The following is a 21,644-nucleotide window of genomic DNA, read 5'->3' on the forward strand; positions in this document are numbered from 1 at the left end:
TAGCAGTTATAGCAGGTAGAGTATGTGTAGTAGAGAGAGTAGGTAGATCAAATAGAGCAAATAGAGTAGGTAGAGTAGGTATAGTAGGTATAGCAGTTATAGCAGGTAGAGTATGTATAGCAGGGAGAGTAGGTAGAGCAGGTAGAGCAAGTAGAGTAGGAAGAGTAGGTACAGTAGGTATAGCAGTTATAGCAGGTAGAGTATGTATAGCAGGGAGACTAGGTAGAGCAAGTAGAGTAGGTAGAGTAGGTACAGTAGGTACATAAGTTATAGCAGGTAGAGTATGTATAGCAGGGAGAGTAGGTAGAGCAGATAGAGCAAGTAGAGTAGGTACAGTAGGTATAGCAGTTATAGCAGGTAGAGTATGTATAGCAGGGGGAGTAGGTAGAGCAGATAGTGCAAGTAGAGTAGGTAGAGCAGGTACAGTAGGTATAGCAGTTATAGCAGGTAGACTATGTATAGCAGGGGGAGTAGGTAGAACAGATATAGCAAGTAGAGTAGGTAGAGTAGGTACAGTAGGTATAGCAGTTATAGCAGGTAGAGTATGTATAGCAGGGAGATAAGGTAGAGCAGATACAGCAAGTAGAGTAGGTAGAGTAGGTGCAGTAGGTATAGCAGTTATAGCAGGTAGAGTATGTATAGCAGGGAGAGTAGGTAGAGCAGGTAGAGCAAGTAGAGTAGGTAGAGTAGGTACAGTAGGTACAGTAGGTAGTTTATGTATATAAGGGAGAGTAGGTAGAGCAGATAGAGCAAGTAGAGTAGGTAGAGTAGGTACAGTAAGGTATAGCAGTTATAGTAGGTAGAGTATGTATAGCAGGGAGAGTAGGTAGAGCAGGTAGAGCAGGTAGAGTAAGTACAGTAAGTAAATCAGTTATAGCAGCTGGAGTAGGTAGAGCAAGTAGAGTAGTTTCTCAACTTTAGTAACACTAAAAAAATTGTAGCCCAGAAATCGTCTCAATGTGGAACATTACTTAAAGTGCGCGTAGAGTTAAATTAAACTTAACATAAAATAAACTACTGGCGAATGCAAAACAATTCAAACCTTCTCATTATACTGTTATTAATTAAGGAATTAAATTCAAATTGTAGTTACATATATTTTTGTGCAGTTGTATGATTAACAAAATGCTGTTTGTAAGAATGATTTATTTTCTTCGATAACATTTTAAAGGAGGGGTAAAAATCAGTTTCCCTTTTAGGTCATAAAGGTAAAGAGACTGAAAAATTATGTACAGGGGCTTTAAATTTTCTAGTTTAAATTACTTTTTTTTCTGTATGCGCATTAGGCTATTTCCTGTACTAAATGAATTTTTGTTCAATTAATTACTAATCATATATATTATTTTCTAGTTTTTCAAAAACCTAATGGTTTTGTGACACAGGTTGATTTACGAAATGTTTAAATAAATGACTAATTTCATTGGCCATGGAACAACAACGTTTCTACTTTTCAAGGCGAATACTTGTTCACAAAGGTAAAAATGCTATGTTTTTATGAATCTGACTTAACCTTTAAAGAATAACTGAAGTCACATATTTGAAAATGTCATAATATAATAATGTTACAAATCCGATACTCGTTATCAAACAAAAATTTGAAGCTATAGAGTATCCTCAAAATTACCGGTTTTAATGAACATTATCACTGTCTCGAAATTATTTAATTTAAATAATTAGGGGTTGTAACAAGTCATAAAAATTAATGTAAAATGAGATTGTTTCCCATTATTTCACTGAAATAATTTTCAGACAGCGGCACGTTTTGCGGTGGTTGTAGAATTCTGTTAAATTAAACATTTGCTTTCTCCTTTTTTATTTTTGCAATAGTCCAAATGTTCAGCTTTAACTTCAAAAACTTATAATAGTATCGTGAAGTATTTTAGATGATAAAAGAGCGTTTACTCTACCAGTGGAATTGACACTGTTACTTGCCCTAATCGCCTTCCCATTTACTCTACCCGCGTGAACGCTCCGTAAGTCGTATTACTGTTCGAATCTTTTTTCTCTCGTGATTAACCTGCAGCCGAAATTAGCCGGTCATTGAATTCAGACAAATTTAATCTTGATTTGATTCAAGAATGGTTGTTAAAACTTTTGCCGCATGTTCAGCGGACTCATCACCGTCCACAGTGAGAAATTAAATTAAACTGAAGGACTTTTCAACGAAGAATTAATTAAAAATAAACAAAGAGTTAGTAGTATATAATAGTTCCTCCGGAAACTGGCTTCTGGCTGTGGAACCTAAGCCGACTGCCATCTTGGATGACGTCACGGTTGCACTTTTTGTTACGGCCGCCATCTTGGATTTTTACGTCACGGCGGCAATTTTTGTGTCAAATTTTCTCAAAATTCCTCAAAAATTGACTCAACATTCCTAGAAATTTCCCTGTTTCGAGGGAAATATTCCCGTATTGAGGGAAAATTTCCAATTTTATTCCTGAAAAAAGTCAACAGCTTGCAAATTCCTAAAAGCGGTTTAAGTTTCCTAAAAGCAAGCCGCCTAAAGCCGCTGATATCAGGACCTTGACCTTGGTCGTCATATTTGCACTTTTCGTTACGGTCGCCATATTGGAAATCCGTTAATATTATATCATTTTAACGAAATTTTTTTAAATTTATAAAAAAATTCATTAATTTTTTTAATAAAAAAGAACTTCCACAATTTTAAAATTTGTACACATATTTAAATTATGTAATTATTATCTCAAGTTTTAACGGAAAAAATTTTAAAATTAATAAAAAATATTTAAGTGAATTTCAATAATAAACTTATAAAAACGTACTGGGTTCAAACCCGACTAGGACAATCAATTAAAACTGGCGACAGATCCTTCCTCCACAGAAGCCACCGACAGACTGACCTCCCACCACTAATGCCAAGGCAGATATTAGGTTATCCAGTATAACGTCATGGTAACCATCGGGTTTTCGTCTGCTCAGTGCACTGTCACCATATTAGTTTAATTTTTTCCCACCAGAGTGCAGGACTTGTTTATGCCAGAGCGCCCACCCTCTTGAAATTGTTCCGCCATCTTGGAAATCTGTAATTTTTAAGCTAGAAATTCGGGAAAAATTCCAAAATTCATAAAAAAATCGCTTGTTAAAATAATGATTCATCCGATAGGCTCGTCACGATCATTGACAGATGTTAAAAAGATAATTAAATTAAAATTGCCATAAAAAGTGAGAAAATCCAAGAAAAAAACCCAAAATTTTTATAAATATAAAATTTCAACATAATTTTCTCAAGAACAAAATAAAAGCAAATTACTAGCATTTCTCAATTTTTTAAATCTAATACCTACGAAGTAAAACAAGGTGGGAAGCCCACCACTTAACGTAGGATCACCCATTTCTTCGTTTCAAAATCTTCTCCACCAAATTTGTGTCAGGATACATCGTAGGCTGAATCTCTTCGGCATAGAAGCCACCATGAATAGGCTTGTGTTACAAATCTTCAAGGTAGTAGGTTTTAGCACCGATACACGAACGTGAGTTACACGGAAAAGTTCGGAACTCCAATTCACAGTTAAATCTTTCTCGAAGATGCTTCTCTACTTAGAGATTCGTACAAAGTCACCGACATAAGTTTAGGTTTTTCGTGGATCTTTCTTCTTCGTGTTGGAAAACACTGTTCGAAGCAAGTGATCGTCCTTTACATTTTTGGGCTTCGTTTTCGTGGTAGAATGCACGGTAGAATTGCATTAGCTTATTTGTTTCGGCAAGATATCCAGACAATTGTAATTTCCGTTAGCTGTGAACTGTTGCAACATCTTGGTGCACAAAGTTCTGCTATACCTTTCGACAACAGAGGCATTGATATTATTAAATGTAGAGTAGTTTTTGTTGCCAAACATCTTCATCAAAACCTTGAAGATGTCATTGTAGAATTCTTTGCCGAGATCGTTTGTAGGTGCGATGGTACATGTCCATCACGCAAAATTTCTGTCATGGCCTTGGTTATGTCAATTGCATTCTTCGATTTCACAGGTCTGGCGCAAGCGAACCTTCAATACACATCAATGACTGTGAACATTTACTCTAAGCCTTTATTCATTCGGGAATATGGTATCATCTCAACAAGGTACACCTGGAATAAATCACCAAGTCCATGCACGGCGATTTTGCGCCGAAGATATTTTCGTCTTGCAGGAGCGTGAAGTTCTCGAGCGATTCCAGTTTGACTCATTGTATGTAGCCGGTTTCCCTCAGTTGTTCTAGAATGGGGACTATTTCATTGATGTGCGAATAGTTTCTTACACTAAGCGAAGCAAGAAAAAAGTCTTGGTCTGTTGACCATTTCGTCTGGGTCGTCCCAATACACAAAGTCAAAGTTTCGACCACTTTCTAGCTTTTTTTTTTTAAACCTTCACCATGTACTGCTAGTTCATAGTTCACTGAAGAGATTGGCGAGAATGTCCATTTCTTCATGATCTTCGTCTTTATATATGCCACTTTCTGGATCGTTATCACGAAAGTGCGCACGAGTTAGTTCTAGAATTTTATTGTTCTCTTGCAAATCTTCGTGAGAATAGCCTTAAGGTTCCCTGTGAAACAGCAATTCGTACAGACCTGGAGTCCCGTTGTGTTTTTTACTCTTCTACACATATTAAATTTCCTGGTAAAAAGTCTATTTTTTAGTACCATGGAACTACCTATTATTTTATCTGTACACTCCAGAGGTTGTGTTATTAGTACGACTCGTGAAAGATCTCAAGTATGGCCGGACCATTGCATTAACTTTTTTTCATTTTCATAATTATTTCTTGTGCATAGACTTTGTACTTGTAAAGTGCTGTTCTTCTAGATCTGGTTCATATTTCCTCTTCTTTGCAGTAGGCATCTCATTATCAACACCTGTCTTCACAGTGATGGTTGGTTCTTTCCTATATTTAATTTCGTCGAGACGACTAGTGATTGGTTTAAACATCTCTTCATTTTTAATTATACGTGAAAGTCTGGCTCTTCTAGCAAGAAGATATTTCTCACGAACATACTTTATAGCACGATGGTCACTGGTCAAGTCCGACATTGTACTGGGTGAAAACATATTGCAAGACTTCCTTTTATACTTTTTATTCGTCCGTAGAAACTTCTTCCCTGTGGTTAGCAAGTCTGCTTTCGTTGCAAAATGAGTTAGTGCTGCATTGAAAATTCTGCAATTCGTCACGTCTCTGTGCATTCGAAACTTCGATCATGTCGCGAATTTGAGAATCCGAGTCTTCCACGCGCTGGTCGATGGCCAGAAGGTTCTCTAGTAATTTGTTTTTCACACTTTCTACTTTTTTGAGCCAGCAGCGAAATGTATTTACTGATATCGGCATCGTGAGACTCGAGAACAGTATGTAAGTCACGACTACTACGGCCGAATTTCGAAATCTATGATTCATGTTTGAAGATAAACTGATCGAATCCCTGTCTGTACCTGCTATTATATAGAGGCCAGTCCTTGACTGTTACTATAAACCAGTACTCGTTTTTTCCAGCACAAGAAGAACATATAATTGAATTCCTGGAATGTTATGTCAATGTTTAAATGATCGTCATAAGCATGACGTAAATTAAGTTCGTCCGTACGAAACAGTACTATGATTTTCGCGTTGTCTCTTAGCAGATGTTTTGGAATCCTGCTGTACGTCTGACAAGGTTAAGTAGTCTAATTTGGCGTGTATTCCAATGGAAAAGTACTCTTGAATTATGCCTTGCTTTGCGCACACGACATCGTCGAAAACTATTACGGAATTAGCTCTTGCTTCGCTAGGAGGCAGCACATCCGAATTATCGGTAAAACGAAAATACTCCAGGCCATAGGCGTACCCAGGGGGGGTGTTTTGGGGGTTCAAACCCCCCCCCCGAAATAAGACAAGAAAATTATAAACACTCATGTCATTCGAGCTCAATTTCTAAACACAGAGCAACGAGAGAAATAACGTCACCAAGCAGCCCAATTGGTAAGTAAACGTAAAAAAATTTGAATTGCAGTGGTTGGTTCATGATAGGTCAGTCTAAATTCTCAAATCGCGGTGATTGGTCTATGGAATAATCAGTTCAACTCTACTTTGATTATTTTTTAGATTTGCTTAGTAGAATTGGGCATTGATTAACAGTAGTGATTGCGACCTAATTTCATACAAAACTCTATAAAACTATTAAAACGTGGGGGGGGGGGGGATGGGACGTTTTTTGGTCGTTTTGTCAAGTCAGGTACTTTAATTTAAATACTGTACATCTGTACGTTTAACACGAAGAAAAAAGTTTGATTATCACAAGGTGCGTAATTTTAAACGACTGTTACAAACATTGAAAAGCTGAATTGTAAATTTCTCGCCTCAAATGAAAGGGACCTCGTTGAGTGCAACGTGGTGTGAAGTTCTGTTTGAGTCAGTAGCTTAATGGCCTCAACTCAATATGTAGGTGTTTTTAGCGAATATTGTAATAGAACAATATAATTTAATATATATATAAATAATATACTAGCTGCCCGACCCAGCTTCGCACGGCTATACTAATGGGGAAAAATTGAGACTAAATATCCCATTTACAGTAATAATAAATAAAATAAAATGTAATTAATTTCGACAAAATTTTATTACAATGCTTTGTAATGTACCAGAGAGAAAACGAGTAGCACCGATGGTTTCCCGATTCTCGAGCACGCAACGTACAACTGATGTACCCGCACTTCGCTACGGCAGTCTACAGGCAGAACACTTGCGCCGCTCATTATACATACCCCTCCTTGTGGGTACGCCACTGCCGCACTTCGAATGGAAAAAAAATCAAAGCAATGCTCGTTGCCATGGAGATGCAGAAGGCATAAACAATGCAAAATCCCGCTGTCCCACTGTTGGCCGGGCTTAACCACCCTTGGGAGTTGATTTTCGGAAAACGTCATCCAGCATAAAATGAGGAACATTAATGCTAAGTTAAAGTCTGTAGGATATAAAATTGAAAAAAGGGGCAATTTTTGATATTTTAAGTCCCCGTAAAATTTCAACGGTGATGAGGACTGCACTAACAGTCAATTAGTTGTTGCCATAGAGACGAATGAAGCATCAACAAAGTAACAGCCGTTGCCATGGTGATTTTCTACCAAAAACTGGAATTTTGATATTTTACACCCCCAAAACTCCCTTTGGGAGCTGATTTTCGGAAAATCATATCTTAGTGAGCGTCTACATACCTACATCACAAAATGAGTAACTATGCTAAGTTTCAATCGGTTGAAAGATTTCAAGTCATTCGTAATGAGTCAGTCAGTAGTATTTCGCACAAATATATTTTTAAATTTAAATAATTTTACATAAAATAATAATTAAATCTATACAGAAATATGCCTCGAATTGAAAAAAAAAATCGATCTAAGCGATGCCCGTTGCCATGAAGACGCAGAAGGCATAAACAATGCAAAATCCCGTTGTCATGGAGATGGAGTACCCACTGTTGCCAGTGCTTAACCACCTTTGGGAGCTGATTTTCGGAAACGCTGTCATTAATCGAAATAAAAAGTGTCCTATATATAAAGTTGGACAAAGTTACAAATATTTGTGCGAAATTTCATTAAAATCAATGCAGTAGTTTCGGAAACTAGCGCGGACAAACATTGTGACACGAGATTTTTATATATAAAGATTTAATTCTGTTTTGCTACACTTGAATTGTAAATCCTGAATTACAACAGCCCGTCGCATCCGTCCGTCCGTCAGCCGCCAAGCGATATACAACTTCACTTCACGTCACTGCTTGGATTTTGGCCTTGAGCGGTATCCGTTTAGCCAGAAATATCAATTTCATTATTCTTTTTCATCATATTTTATCGCAAGTGTATATTTTGAATAAGTCTCAATTTTACTCCCATACCTTACCCGGGACTCGAACCCAGAACCTCTCCCACCATAAGCCGGTGTGCAACCGACTACGCTACGGAGGTCGGCTGGCGATTTACAACACTCCGCTCGTCCGTCATAATATTTCTCCATGTCAATTCTGACAACTGTTGAGAAAAATTAACAATTTGGTGGGAAAAAAATTATCATATGTAATTATAGTACTTAAACAATTATGTAAAGTAAGTACTTGAAACTCATTAAACTCGGAGGTTTTTTTTTTTTCGGTATGTATTTTCTCATTTCCAGAGTTACCATATGTAATTATAATACTTCCGTGACTTAGACCATTTTTGTTTCAAAAAAGAGCTTTCGATATGTGTCTAAACGTAAGCTAAGAAATATTTTTGGAATCAGCTAAACAATTAAACAAACTTTAGTACATTTTAATATATTTTATCTGCAAACACCTAGAAGACACTAGGAGGTTATAGTTTCATCCGTTCACCCGTCAATTATAAAGTTATCAAGCTTTAGACGGATGAGTGGATGACATTTTTCGGTCCATCTTATTGGGTGCAGGTCACTTAATTGACAAACGGATGACGGATGGACGGGCTATTGTAATTCCGGCCTTAGTTGCCAACACCCTTACAATCAAATTATACAGCAATTTATTATTCTATTGTCATGCCGTCAACTGATTAGGAATAAGTTTGTAAAGTGCGTACGTAAATTCGTTAAGTTAACTAATTATTTTTATATTTTATATATATATCTTTTCGGGGGTTTTGTAGGTATTTTAATATCGTAATGTCAACTTACTTAAGTTAATTGAAAGAAAAATTACGTACAAATTACATATCAACAATAGCCCAGGTTAAAATATGAAATTTGAGACTATTCTATTTATTTACTAAAGAAATAATTAATTTTTGGTGTTTATGTAGTTTTTCTTAAAAATCTGGAAGAACACCCCCCGAAAAAAATTCCTGGGTACGCCTATGCTCCAGGCATTCCACCGATCGTAGAATCGTAGCCAGGCGCTGGTAAATTGGCTGTTGCAGGGATTTGGAATAAAGGCGCACATTTTCGAACCGAAGACAGTTTTATTCCTCCACCATCTCAGTAGAACGCGCGTTTTCCCACAATTGGACGGACCCGCTACAATGCATCGTATGGTAGATGGCAATAACGAGCTAAACACGTCGTGATAATGGATTTTCAAGATGTTGGCCGTAACAAAAAATGAAACGCTAGGGAACAGGGTGTTAGATGGTTGAAAATTCTTGAATTGAAATTGACAATACAAAATGGCGGAATTTAAAATGGTCGAAAAACAAAATGACGGAATTTAAAATGGTCAAAAAACAAAATGGCGGATCCAATATGGCAGCCGGGGTCAAAGTCCTGGTCAAAGTTCAAAGTCATCCAAGATTTCCGCCGTGAATCCACAATCCAAAATGGCGACCATAACTAAAAGTGCAACGATGACATCTTCCAAGATGGTGTTCGGCTCAGGCTCCAAGGCAAGAAGCCGGTTTCCGGAGGAACTGTTGTATACTACTAGAGTTATTCGTTATTTCAAGTAACTTAATTTTAGTAGAATTTACACCGTATTTTGACTTCCAAGTAGGATGTTTCGTTCTAAACGAACACACGCGGGCAAAATAAGACTTAACCAGAACCAGGGTTCTTCATAAATAGAGGGTGAACATTTTTAACAGTGTATATTTGTCTTGTCAAGCGTTCTAATTAACTAATTTTTACCTTTATTACCCTTGTTAGATGGATTATGCGAATACGATGTTTTGAGATAAGCATATTCATAAAAACACTGTTTTACCTCACAACACGGGCGGTAATATTTCTGGACATGAGATGAGTTTTTTCGTCATGATTCTTAACGCTCTAGACAAATGGATTCAACCCAACTCCGGGCTGTTTTCAACATCATAATATCGCCCAATGATATCACGCCATTGTGCTACAGAACCATGGCGATTATTTAAAAAAATAAATAATGTTACGCGGGAATCACAACAACGCGACAGTAAAATATCGCGTTACCGTGAACAACCAAAAATAAAAGATTGTATGTAAAATGTTTCTCGCTGTAACATATGCACCAAACGTAACACAACCATCAACGCTGGCAGTTTTTTTTAAATTAGATATGTTTAAATAAATATGTTTTTTTCAAACTTATAATAGAAATGTAAAAAAAAAAAAATTCGTAAACACATTTATACAATTTTACAGATAAATTCAGTTAACAAAACCTTTTAAAATAAAATTATAATAAAAGAATTACCGAGTCACTTGTATTAAAATATTTAAAAAAATAATTTTTGACACACATTTCAGTAACGCCGCGCCCACGACGCGACGTGATAGAAATAGAAAATATTTCTAATCGGGAAGTCTGTCTCGTTCGACATTTTTGTCGTACTGACGTGATTGGTTGGAAATATCAGCGTCGCCTCTGTGGCGCTGTTGCGAGCCCATCAGCTTCAACCAGCCCCGTGCTGCTGGTCAGCATGTTTGAAACGATTTCACACAGTTTCTTGGACACACGTCATTGCAGTTTTACACTGTTTGTTATGGGAAAAAATTCATTAATCCAAGAAAAAGGAAAAAAAATTGAATGCATAAACCCACAGAGAACAAGCCTAAACCAGGTACTATGGGTAGAGTCCCGGAAATTTCGCGGATTCCTCTGACGTCAGGATAGAATTCAAAGTTATAGGTGTGCTCGACCCATGTTTACTTTCCCATTGGTTGATTTCTTAACGAGAACATTTTTATCCTTGTTATTTGGCACTACCTGATTCGCTTACTTCTCTCCTAGCTGGACATCGTTGGCTCACGGTCGTAGAGAGGCGTGTCCAGATAACTGCGGTCCAATCATGAACACAGTGCGACAGTGTGGAGGTTTGCATTCTAGCTTGCGACTAAATGAATGCGCGAAAATTCCGTGGCTCTAACTATGGGCAACACAACGACGACAAGACTGACGAACACAATAGGTTTCCTATGCCAAAAATCAGTCTGTGTTTGTGCCTGATGACGGGAAGAGATGCCAGTTCCCGAAACGTCTCATCTGATATGTCGTAGTGTGTTCGTCAGTGCTGTCGTCGATGTGTTGTCCATGATACCTGTTTGGGTTCATCGTTGGGTTTATCAGTTTGACATGAACCGTTTAAGAGGCCACTCCAGTGTTTCAGGGGCACTACGCAACCTGCGTTAACCTCATAAGATTCAATGTTATTTTCATTTTGCTTATAACTAATTAACTAATATGGATTTTGAAATGATGCTTGCTTGATATTTAAGACAACGATGCTCTTATCAAAGCCCCTTTCTTCATAAACGTGCATAAATTATGGTTTTATACTAATCTTTACTAAGATGTATAAGTGTATTGTCTAGGTTTGAACCATAATTTACGCACGTTTTTGAAGAAATAAGCTTTGATAAGAGCATCGTTGTCTTACATATCAAGCAAGCATCATTTCGAAATCTATATTAGTTAATTAGTTATAAGCAAAATGAAAATAACATTGAATCTTATGAGGTTAATGCGGGTTGCGTAGTGCCCCTGAAACACTGGAGTGGCCTCTTAAGGCTGATTCTCTTTGAGTTTTTTTTTTTCAGTTTTTTTTTTTTCAGTTTTTTTTTTGCAAGCCAAACGGTGCAGAACTGTAATGGCGTGCGTTCAAGAATGGCGTTAAATCCAAATTGTCCACAGCATGAATGGTTTGAAGAGGGAGAAGGCGTGTCTTGCGCAGTGAGCATCCTGGTGCTGATGGCCCCGGTGGGCGCCATCTTGGCCGGCCTCATCATGGACAACGTGGGCCGCCTCAACACCATCCGCCTGGCAGCGCTGCCGGCCGCCGTCGGCTTCATCATGATCGCGTCCGGCCAGAGCTACGGCATGCTGTTCGCCGGCCGCCTCATCGCCGGCATCGCCTCGTGTGAGTCCGCCGGCGTTCGGCGATTTTTTTTTTCCTAACCTAACTAAAACTAAGTGTATTTTGGAGGGGTCCGGGTTAGGCCACGCCTTGACCGGCACCGACAGGCCCCGACCGGACCCGACAGGCCCCGACCGGCACCGACTGGACCCGACCGGCACCGACCGGACCCGACAGGCCCCGACAGGCCCCGACCGGCCCCGACAGGCCCCGACCGGCACCGACTGGACCCGACCGGCACCGACCGGACCCGACAGGCCCCGACTGGCCCCGACCGGCCCCGACAGGCCCCGACTGGCCCCGACTGGCCCCGACCGGCCCCGACCGGCCCCGACCGGTTTACAACCCAACTCTTTTTAAAATCACACAAAAAAAATGCAAGTGCATGGAGTCCACATGCAGCACAAGTGAAACTTCTTCTTTATCACGTTATTAGGTGTAGGAAACTGCTGATGTCGCAGATAATAATATATATGCTAAATTATGCTATTTCTTAAGTACTCAAGTGTACAAGTGTGCAATTGTGAAATTATGCTGCGTTATTTCTACATCTCCCCTCCTCCACCGGTTTCCCCCACCACGTACTTAACTATGCCCCTCATGCGATCGGAATGTCCGTAAAGCTATAAAATTGTAGCCCCTTTCAGCAAAGAAGTTTGACTTGATAAAATATATTCTTTTTTGTTCCGCACTGAAAGAATGCCCGCACATATAGCTTAATGTGTTAAAGTAAAAAAGAAAAGAAAACTTAACGTACTAATATTGGAGCTTGGAACCTCTTTGAAGCTTCTGGAACAATCTGTAAAAAAAAATATCGAGGGAACATTTTCTCATAATCCTTAACCGAAATATTTCGAATGTTTCCTAATCAGTGCATCCAAAATCTTCATAGAGTTTTAAAAAACATTCTCTGTTAGAATGACGTGGCCACGAGGAGAAAGTAGTTCGGCCAAAATGTCGGACAAAAAAACTGTCGGTCACGAGACTTTTCGGTCGAATTGCATTCAGTCTACTGCTGTGACCCTGCCCTCGTCAAGGTCTGGTCATGTTCCTGCACAGACAGGAATATTCTGTGCTGTGCTGCTAGTGACCACTCCTGTTGAGGTGTCGCAACCATTAACCCACATAAGCTAATCCTTACACGAATTGGCTAAGCCTTTGCGTAAAGTAATGCACTTATCATAAAAAGTTTTAGATAATACTCAGAAAGTTTACAATAACTTTGAAAGGATATAACTCTGTGACTACTAACGAAGTTATGAATTATTTTTAAAACTTCTACCCTTTTCCCCCCACCTCTTGAACTAATTAAAAAAAAAAAGGAATGAAAACTGTGACCGAGTTTTTCAGAACTCGCTAGTGATGTGTAACATCTAAACCTCGGTAACGAGTAGTCATGTGTTCTCTTGTTGGAAATACACTTCTAATACAAAACTCGGACACAAAATTTAACTAGAATTCTTTTTTTTTTTAAAAAAAAAGTGTACTTAGGTACACACGTTTGAAGTTATACTTCTATGGCATAACTAAAATATTAACCTGAAACATATTAAAACACATATAACACTAAGTATATGTTTGCATATTTTATTTGGCTTAATTGACCGAAATCAGTCTGTAAATACTTCCTACAAAGAAACCTTAACCTTACTGAGCTGAGTCAACAATTAAGATTCAACAGTAAAAATCTCATCAGCTAATTTTTAATTTTTCATAGTGTCAAATATATGTAGACTAACAATTTGTTGTGTCTACAGTATGATGAAAGCTGCGCTACCTCAACATTTCAATGTAACTAAGGGTTTATCAAAATTGTAATGCTGGGATTCTAATGCATTTTTAAGTTGTCATTATTTCTTGTTATGACTATAAATTATAACATAAAGTATTAAATGATAGTTGTTCTTATATAAAGTTTTATTTTTTAATATCTCTGCGTGGTGTAAATACTGCGATGTTCATGAAAGCAATATGTACGGATGAATCACGAGGATCCGCCATCTTTTAAGATTTCTGAGACTCCCACAGATGTCGGCATTGTGTTTACACATTTCCGTTCCAATATACTTCCGTTCAATTCACGAAATTATTCCTACCAAGTGCCGCAAACGATGTGATATATTTTATACTAAAAAACCTCCCCTATTTACTGTCTCTTAGTCCAATTTTGCCCTTTAACGAACTTCACTGAGATTTTTAATCTCTATATATTATGTGCATCAAGGGAAGTAGTTTGTGCAAAATCACAGAATTTATCGCCTGTGTATATCTATAAGATGTATAGGATGAGTCTGAATTTGACCGAAAAACTTCATCACAACAAAATAAGTTGAAATATTTATACGACTTTTGGTCTAAAAGTGCTACCGAAACCTGGTAGATATTTATTTTTAGTTTGAGCTGAAAAACATTTTTATTGTAAATATTAGATAAATTATTGAAGATAGAATGCTGAGAGTCTTAATTATATTTAATTGGATGAAGTTTTACTCGCACAATCACAGCAAATTTTATGGCTGCGGATTAATTATTTCTTTGAACTTACCGGATACGGTAACATTTAACAAGAATATGTTAAAAATAAAGGTGTTACTCCCAACTATTTCAATGAAATAGTTTTGCTCAGCGACAGAATTCGCCAAGGTTGTAGAACACGATTCAATTAAACATAAATCAGATGCTTAATGTTACATCTTAAATATTTTATTTATTATTTACAATAACATACGTTGTTCAGCCCCAACTTCAAAGGCCTTTACCAGTTTTGGGAAGCACTTTAGACCACACGTAGAAATACATGTTTTCTACTTATTTTGTCGTGAAGAACCTACAGTTTAAGTTTGCCGGCCAAATTCACACACACCCTGTAGACACAAAATGGATTTGGGTACCAGGGACCATGGAACAAAAAAAAACTAGGTAGAAATTTTCCGGAAGTCGTACCAAAGTAAAACTGCAATAGGTGGTCTTCCTTTGATAGCTACATAAAAAAAAGTTTAGTATTAACGTCGTTAGGTGGGACACAAACTGTAGAAATAACACAGTTCAGAATTCTTTAGAAATAACTCATAACTGGTGGCATGCGTTTTTCGCGAAATAATCTGCTCGCTCGTTAGACTGCAACAAGGTATGCCATTGTTCCCTTGTGACTGGCGGCCGTCTGCGAGAGAAGCCATCGCCCTGTCTGGCCGGGCCATTCAGGACGAGTTTGCTTCCGCACTGGCTGGCTGTGATTGGTGCGCCGACAGTAGACATGCACCTGGAATAAACCCAGCCAACCACGAGACACAGAAAATGCTATAGAGTTTTAGCACACAGCTGGTCGGAAAATCTTTTCACGAAAATCACATGGTCCTACTCATAACGGATTGTTTATCTTTGCAGCCATGGGGACGAGTCCAGCCGTAGTGTACATCACTGAAGTTGGATCTCCTAGGGTGAGAGGATCTTTGATCTCCATGTGCCCGACTTTAGCGTCTTTAGGTGAGTTCTTGCTTCTGCTCAAATTTTCTCATTTAGATACTCAGATGTTCCTTCACATAACTCTTACCTTTAGTCGTATTTTAAAAACTATCTTAATCGATACAAACACACACTTTTGCATCTTCACTTTATATTTCTAGAAGTCATGGAATAAGTGTGTGAATATCAATTCTACGAAGAAAATTTTTTTTTATATATATAAAGTAACATCACATTAGCCGAGCAGCTTTTAAAATATTTTGAAAGTGAGTTTGGAAAAAAATTGGGGCTGATAAGACATGAGATAAAACTGAAAAGGAATAATTTGTAAAATTTTAAGCTAAAAATATTTTTACGTTCACAAAAATGTATTTTGGTGGGGACTTAACATTTGCTTGATGATGAATTTAATTGTTTTGCAACTTTGCAGAATTAAAACTTAATGATATGCATTTATGGATAAATTTGATTGATTTCAGAACTTTTCAGGTAACTGCGGTCGCCCAATATTCTGGTATATATCCAGCTTTTATAAAAAAAAAATGTATCAATCATTGAAGCTTATTTTACGCCAGAAAGGTTTTTCGTACCTCAAAGAAAATTCCGCAACATAATTATTGAATCGTAAAATAACACTCAGAATTGAGTTTTTAAAAATTAAGATGAAAATTTAATTAAAATTCTTTCAGCGCTGCCAAAATTTGTAAACGTGTATATTTTTGGCATTAATATTATACTGACCGCCTAGTTGGACTACCGAAAGTATAAGGAGAATAAATATTGACAGATAAACAACAAATTAGAGAGCACACAAACACCAAAACTCAAAACTGTAAAGGGCGGTATAAATATTTTAAAGCCATTCACACTGACAAACAAAGAAATGAATAAATAATCGTATACAAAACGTTTCGGTGAGAAAGTGAGTTATTTACGTCCTCCAATTATAATAAACAAATTTGATTTTTATATCGGCAGGAAATCGTGTACAGAAACAGAGCTGTAATATCGGGTTCTGTTGTCATCAGACCTGTGCTGATCTCAGCCGTATTTTGTAAGAAATGACCCTGTAGTTTTTTTCACCGGCAAGGTAACTGCAGTGGCAGTTCTTGTAAAAGTGTTGGCAGAATCGTTAGCTGTGTAATTTAGAATTTAGCGATCACTGCCACCAAGGACGCTAACTGCTAACATTCATTAACACATTCGCTCAGTGGGTTTGCATCCTTGAGATGTACCTACTTGGAATCACACAATTCACACCAATAGTTAATACAAGATATCCTACAGTCACATCACGTAATGTTATTCCTTAGCTATACAACTACCTACAATGCTGTTACCATGTGTCTAGCAGACATATTAGACGTGTTTACAAAATAAATAGTAAATAGATTCTTGATTGCCATTTGTAACAACACGCTATTTATAAATCTAAAAATTGTGCTTAGAAATAAAGAGCCTGGCTGCTAATTAAGGCCAGGCAATACGCAATACATACATTATGTACGTAATTTAATGTTAAATCAATATTTTTTTGAGTAAACTAAAAAAAATTAAATCATTTACGTACAGAATATGATTTCTTAAGCATTTACATTTAAAAAAATGTTTGCATTAGTGTGCATTTATGACAGTAGGTACTTAAAGATCAATTCTAAACATGAGAAAAAATGGTGAATACAGCGATATCTCATACAGAGGTAACTACAGGATTGTATTATCAGTACGTATTTTAAACAGTAGAGCACCACAGTTTTGTGTATCAAGCTATCGAGAGATGTTCAAATGTGTTTCCGTCTTCTCCCACACACTTGGCCGCACGGAAATGTGTTGCTCTACGTACAGCAGCACACGACTCCCTTTGGTAAGGCCGGGTGCACAATTGAAAAAAATAACAAGTAACAGTATGTCGTGCGCACAAGATTTAACCGCCATGTTTTCCAACCTACTGGTTCACAATAGCGCACAAGACGGTCGTGTACAAGGGAGACAGGTAGTGCGCATGGAAGGGAAATTAATATATTTTATTTCTTTTACGGACGTATGGCGAAACAGCCAATGAGAGCAGAGTAGGGTGCAATTTTGGCGGGACTACAGAACTGTTTATAGTTATCAATAATTAGAGTCCCGGAAATTTCGCGGATTCCTCTGGCCTCAGGATAGAATTCAAAGTTATAGGTGTGCTCGATCCATGTTTACTTTCCCATTGGTTGATTTCTTAGCGAGAACATTTTTATCCTTGTTATTTGGCACTACCTGATTCGCTTACTTCTCTCCTAGCTGGACATCGTTGGCTTACGGTCGTAGAGGGGCGTGTCCAGATAACTGCGGTCCAATCATGAACACAGTGCGACAGTGTGGATGTTTGCATTCTAGCTTGCGACTAAATGAATCCGCGAAATTTCCGGGTCTATATCAATAATATTGTAGCAATAAATTGACGAGATATTAAAATGCTCAGGTGTATGTAATTCCTGCTTTGAAAATAAATGATTGATATTGCTTGTAAAAATTCACTAGCATTAATGTAAACAAATAATATCAGTGTTTCATGGGTATAATGGTAAACCAAACATTTTACGCAACCCAAATTAATTTATATGTTTAAAGACTGTGTTCACGAATGGCTGGTCAGATGTCGTGGGGTAATCATTTGGTAGTTAATTTAGTTATTTACTAACACTGCCAACATGTCGGTTACATCGTGAAATGTCATTGGCTGAATTTAACAGTAAGATAAAAATTGTGAACCAATTTTGCACAGGAAATGTGTATGGCCTGCTATGCACTCGCTTCTATCTTTTAATTGTAAACCCAGCCTTAATATAGAGGCATGCCTGTTTTTGTTCATGCTGTCCAATAGTAAACAAGGTAACGCTTCGTCAATCATAGACATAGAAAAGATCCTATGGTTCTATTTATAGACTTAGTTTTTAAAAGAGAAATTTGTACTATTGTTTTTATTTTTATTAATTAAATTTTTCCATTAATATATATGTATTATTCTACTAATGTGACTAGAGACACGTAAGTTTCGTAGGGTTCATTGACCCACAAGCTAGAATTGATAGTACTGTGTGTTCTCGAGCCTTAGGCTTCTTTCCTGTAGAGAAGAAAGATATATCAGTCTTGAATGACGCGTATGTGATTCCATCATCCATTTTCTGTTTGTTATTAGTTTAGATTTCCTTGGGAAGTGTCAAAACTATGTAATAAATAAATTGTGGTCCAACCGAAGACACAGCAAAACACACAAGTGTGGCTTAATTTAACTGTTAGTCAAACCAACAAGTGAAATTTCCCGGTTTCTAAACATGACGCTAAAATGTATTTCTTTTATTTCCACCGTAATACATCACAATTTTTTTACAACTGAAAATATGTGTAATTTCCATGTCTAGAACAGCGAATCGACCATCGTTTGTTTGCTTAAAAAAAATGTACCAACGTTAGAAATGTAAAAATGAGATAAGAGATTCAAGATCTCATGCAATTGGGTACACAGTTTTAGTACAAATAAATAGCATTTTCCGAATAAAACATAGTTATTAAAGCTCACACACAATATTTTATTTTTTTATTTATGGTCATTGCCTTTGTGTAAGGGCTATTTCTGAAATTTTTAAAACGACACCGTCCTTGTGTTATTGTTCCGTCACGGATATTTTAGAACATACCAAGTGTAACATAAGGGTTGTCGAATGTCGCTCAGATAATAATTAAAATCACGAAGACTTGCGGGAATTTTTACATCCGTTATATCACATCCAGTGAATATCTGTTTAAATTATTTGTGGCAGGAAAAGAAATGCAAGGAAGGTATCGGGTTTGGAATTTTAGAAACAGAACTTTAATAATTTTTTGTAAATAGTAAAAATTAAACTGTTATAATATACCATCAACACTGGGACACACTTTTATGGACATCCTGTATTTTTTTTAACGAATTTTAAATATATTTGTAACGTATTTGGTTAAAGGCCTAATATTTTTACGGGATATGCAATCGTTATATTTCCCCCTACATTTGTGTTTTAAATTGTAGGATTTGACATGTATTTTTTTCTGAAAATCGAATTACCGTACGTAAAAAGGGGGTTGTCTGTAAAGTCGGTTTACAGACGATAATTTTACGTGATAACGTCATAAGAAAACATTGATGAACAGTTGTATACTTTTTAATTTTCAAATATTATTTACAGTTTTTGCAAATTTAATTTAAATAATTTGTTTAAATATAATAACGAACAATTAGTTATAGAAATAAACTGAAATCAAATCAATGTCAATAAATTGTTAATTTGAAATGACGAAATTGGACAAATAAATAATTTTTTTTTAAAAATTGCTGCTTTTAAAAAAGCCCGCCTTGACCTGTTTGATATTTTAGAATATTTTCTCGCACGGTGGTTGGCCGGTTCTTGCACGCTCGGCTCAGGCGGAACGTGACAATGAGTCATGCCTTTTTCCGTGCGTGCAGCCGGCGTCCATCGATTTATAAGTAGGGACACCTGTATTTCGCGAATACATTTCGTGTCAAGGTATTTCACAAAATACTGTAGCTTTTCACCTGTGGTTATTGGTAGAGACCCGAAAAATTCGCGGGTTCATTTCGTGTTTAGATAAAATTCAAATAATTATACCTTAGTGCTGCTTCTGCCATTGGTTCACTGTTAATCTGGAGGACTGAGGGCCAATTAGAGACCCTCACTCATAGAAGTGTCGAATCACAGGCCACCCAGTCGAGACGACTCACAAGTCAGCAGCCAATGAACAGTTGGCATTTGCCCGAGTGTGTAGAGGATATTGGAGTCCATCCTGGAGGTCATTGACCCCCGAATTTTCCGGGTCTCTTGTTATAAATAGAGACCTCTAAAATTCGCGATTTCAAATCCCTAAAGGATAGACTCCATGATCCTCTACGCACTCGTGCAAATTTAATCTGCTGATTGGTTACCGACTCGTAACACCTGTTGACTGGAATGATCGGGATTCGCTAATTCTTCTGTTAAATATTTTTCATTGGCCTAGAGTCCTGCAGATAAACTGTGGCCCAATCACTGAAGCAAAATTATGTCAAAAGTATTTGGACTCTATCCTATCGCGAAATGAATCCGCGAATTTTGCAGGTCTCTACTTATAAGACGTTATCACGTCACAAAGAGAAAGCTGATTGATCCCCCGGGCTGAGCTGTGCGGGCTGCTGCAGGCATGGTGATCGCCTACTCGGAGGGCTACTTCTTCACGTGGCGCACCGTGGCGTGGCTGACGCTGGGCTACATCGCGCTGTCCGTGCTGGTCATCTCCGTGTGGATCCCCGAGTCGCCGCTGTGGCTGGTGGCGCGTGGCCGTGTGGACGAGGCGGAGCGCTCGCTCAAGTGGCTGTCCGGCAAGAACGTGCGTGCCTTCTCCACCACTGTGGCGGCAGTTGCATTCGGGAAGCCTTCATTCCACGGACGAGAGAGCCACACCCGAAGTTCCCCGAAGTTCATGCTCGCTTTCCCCCCCCCCCCCCCCCCCCCCGTACCACAACAGTTGTATTTATTTGTGGGAAACCGTTTACAGTATCTTCAATGTAGCTATCCTAACCAAATCAAGCGTCCACAATATTTTAAACTTATTATAATGTAGCTGACCTAACCTAATTGACCATTAGTAGGGTCAGGCATGTTTCGCGAAAAGATCTGTACACTTATTAGACTTCAACAAGGCACACCCGCACCTGTGGTTTCTTCCTTGTGATTGGCGGCCTTATTTGACCGAGCCACTCAGGATGTGTTTGCTTCCGCACTGAATCACTGTGATTGGTGTTGTTACAATCGATATGCACCTGGGAGAAACTCACCCAATCACGGAACACAGACGGTGCTAGAGTGTTTTAACTTTCGTCTAGTCTCGAAATCTTTTCGCGAAATCTGCATTCCCCTAACCATTAGTTATCATGAGTTGTATATTTATTTACAATGAACAAAAAAAAAACCGAAGATACACGATCGGACGCTTGGCTCTCTCGTCTGTGAAAAGAAAGCTTCCTTTTACATTACAACTAACTAAAAACTAAGTGTGTTTGGGAGGGTTCCGGGTTAGGGAGGGAGACTAAGTGTCTCAGGCCCAAGTCCACACGCTCTGGGGGTAGCATGCATTATGTGCTAGGAGGGGGATTGGCCAGCCATGGCAACGTTTTGGCCGTGACTAACTCCCCTCACTGACCATCCTAGACTAAAAACTAGATAAGTTGGGCCCAGGTGAAAAACCTGCATGTACACAAGGGAAAACCCTGGGCTCGTTCAAGCGGGGTGCAAAGGTCATCCGTGCATTATGCGTGCAGGTTTGGTATGAGTCTACCATGCGGGGGTTGGGCCGAAAATCAATGCAACGGTTT

General features: G+C 38.1%; 1 protein-coding gene across 1 annotated transcript in view; it reads left to right on the plus strand.

The window, feature by feature from the left end:
• The window catches only part of LOC134528842 (facilitated trehalose transporter Tret1-2 homolog), a 167,242-nt gene that overhangs the window by 115,402 nt on the left and 30,196 nt on the right, over positions 1–21,644 (plus strand). Inside the window, exons 4-6 of the mRNA XM_063362509.1 lie at positions 11,618–11,803; positions 15,185–15,283; positions 20,472–20,659. Coding sequence (XP_063218579.1) covers positions 11,618–11,803; positions 15,185–15,283; positions 20,472–20,659 — 473 coding nt within the window. The remainder of the gene's footprint in view (positions 1–11,617; positions 11,804–15,184; positions 15,284–20,471; positions 20,660–21,644) is intronic.

Source organism: Bacillus rossius, chromosome 2 (assembly GCF_032445375.1).
Source record: "Bacillus rossius redtenbacheri isolate Brsri chromosome 2, Brsri_v3, whole genome shotgun sequence".
Classification (NCBI taxonomy): Eukaryota; Metazoa; Arthropoda; class Insecta; order Phasmatodea; family Bacillidae; genus Bacillus; species Bacillus rossius.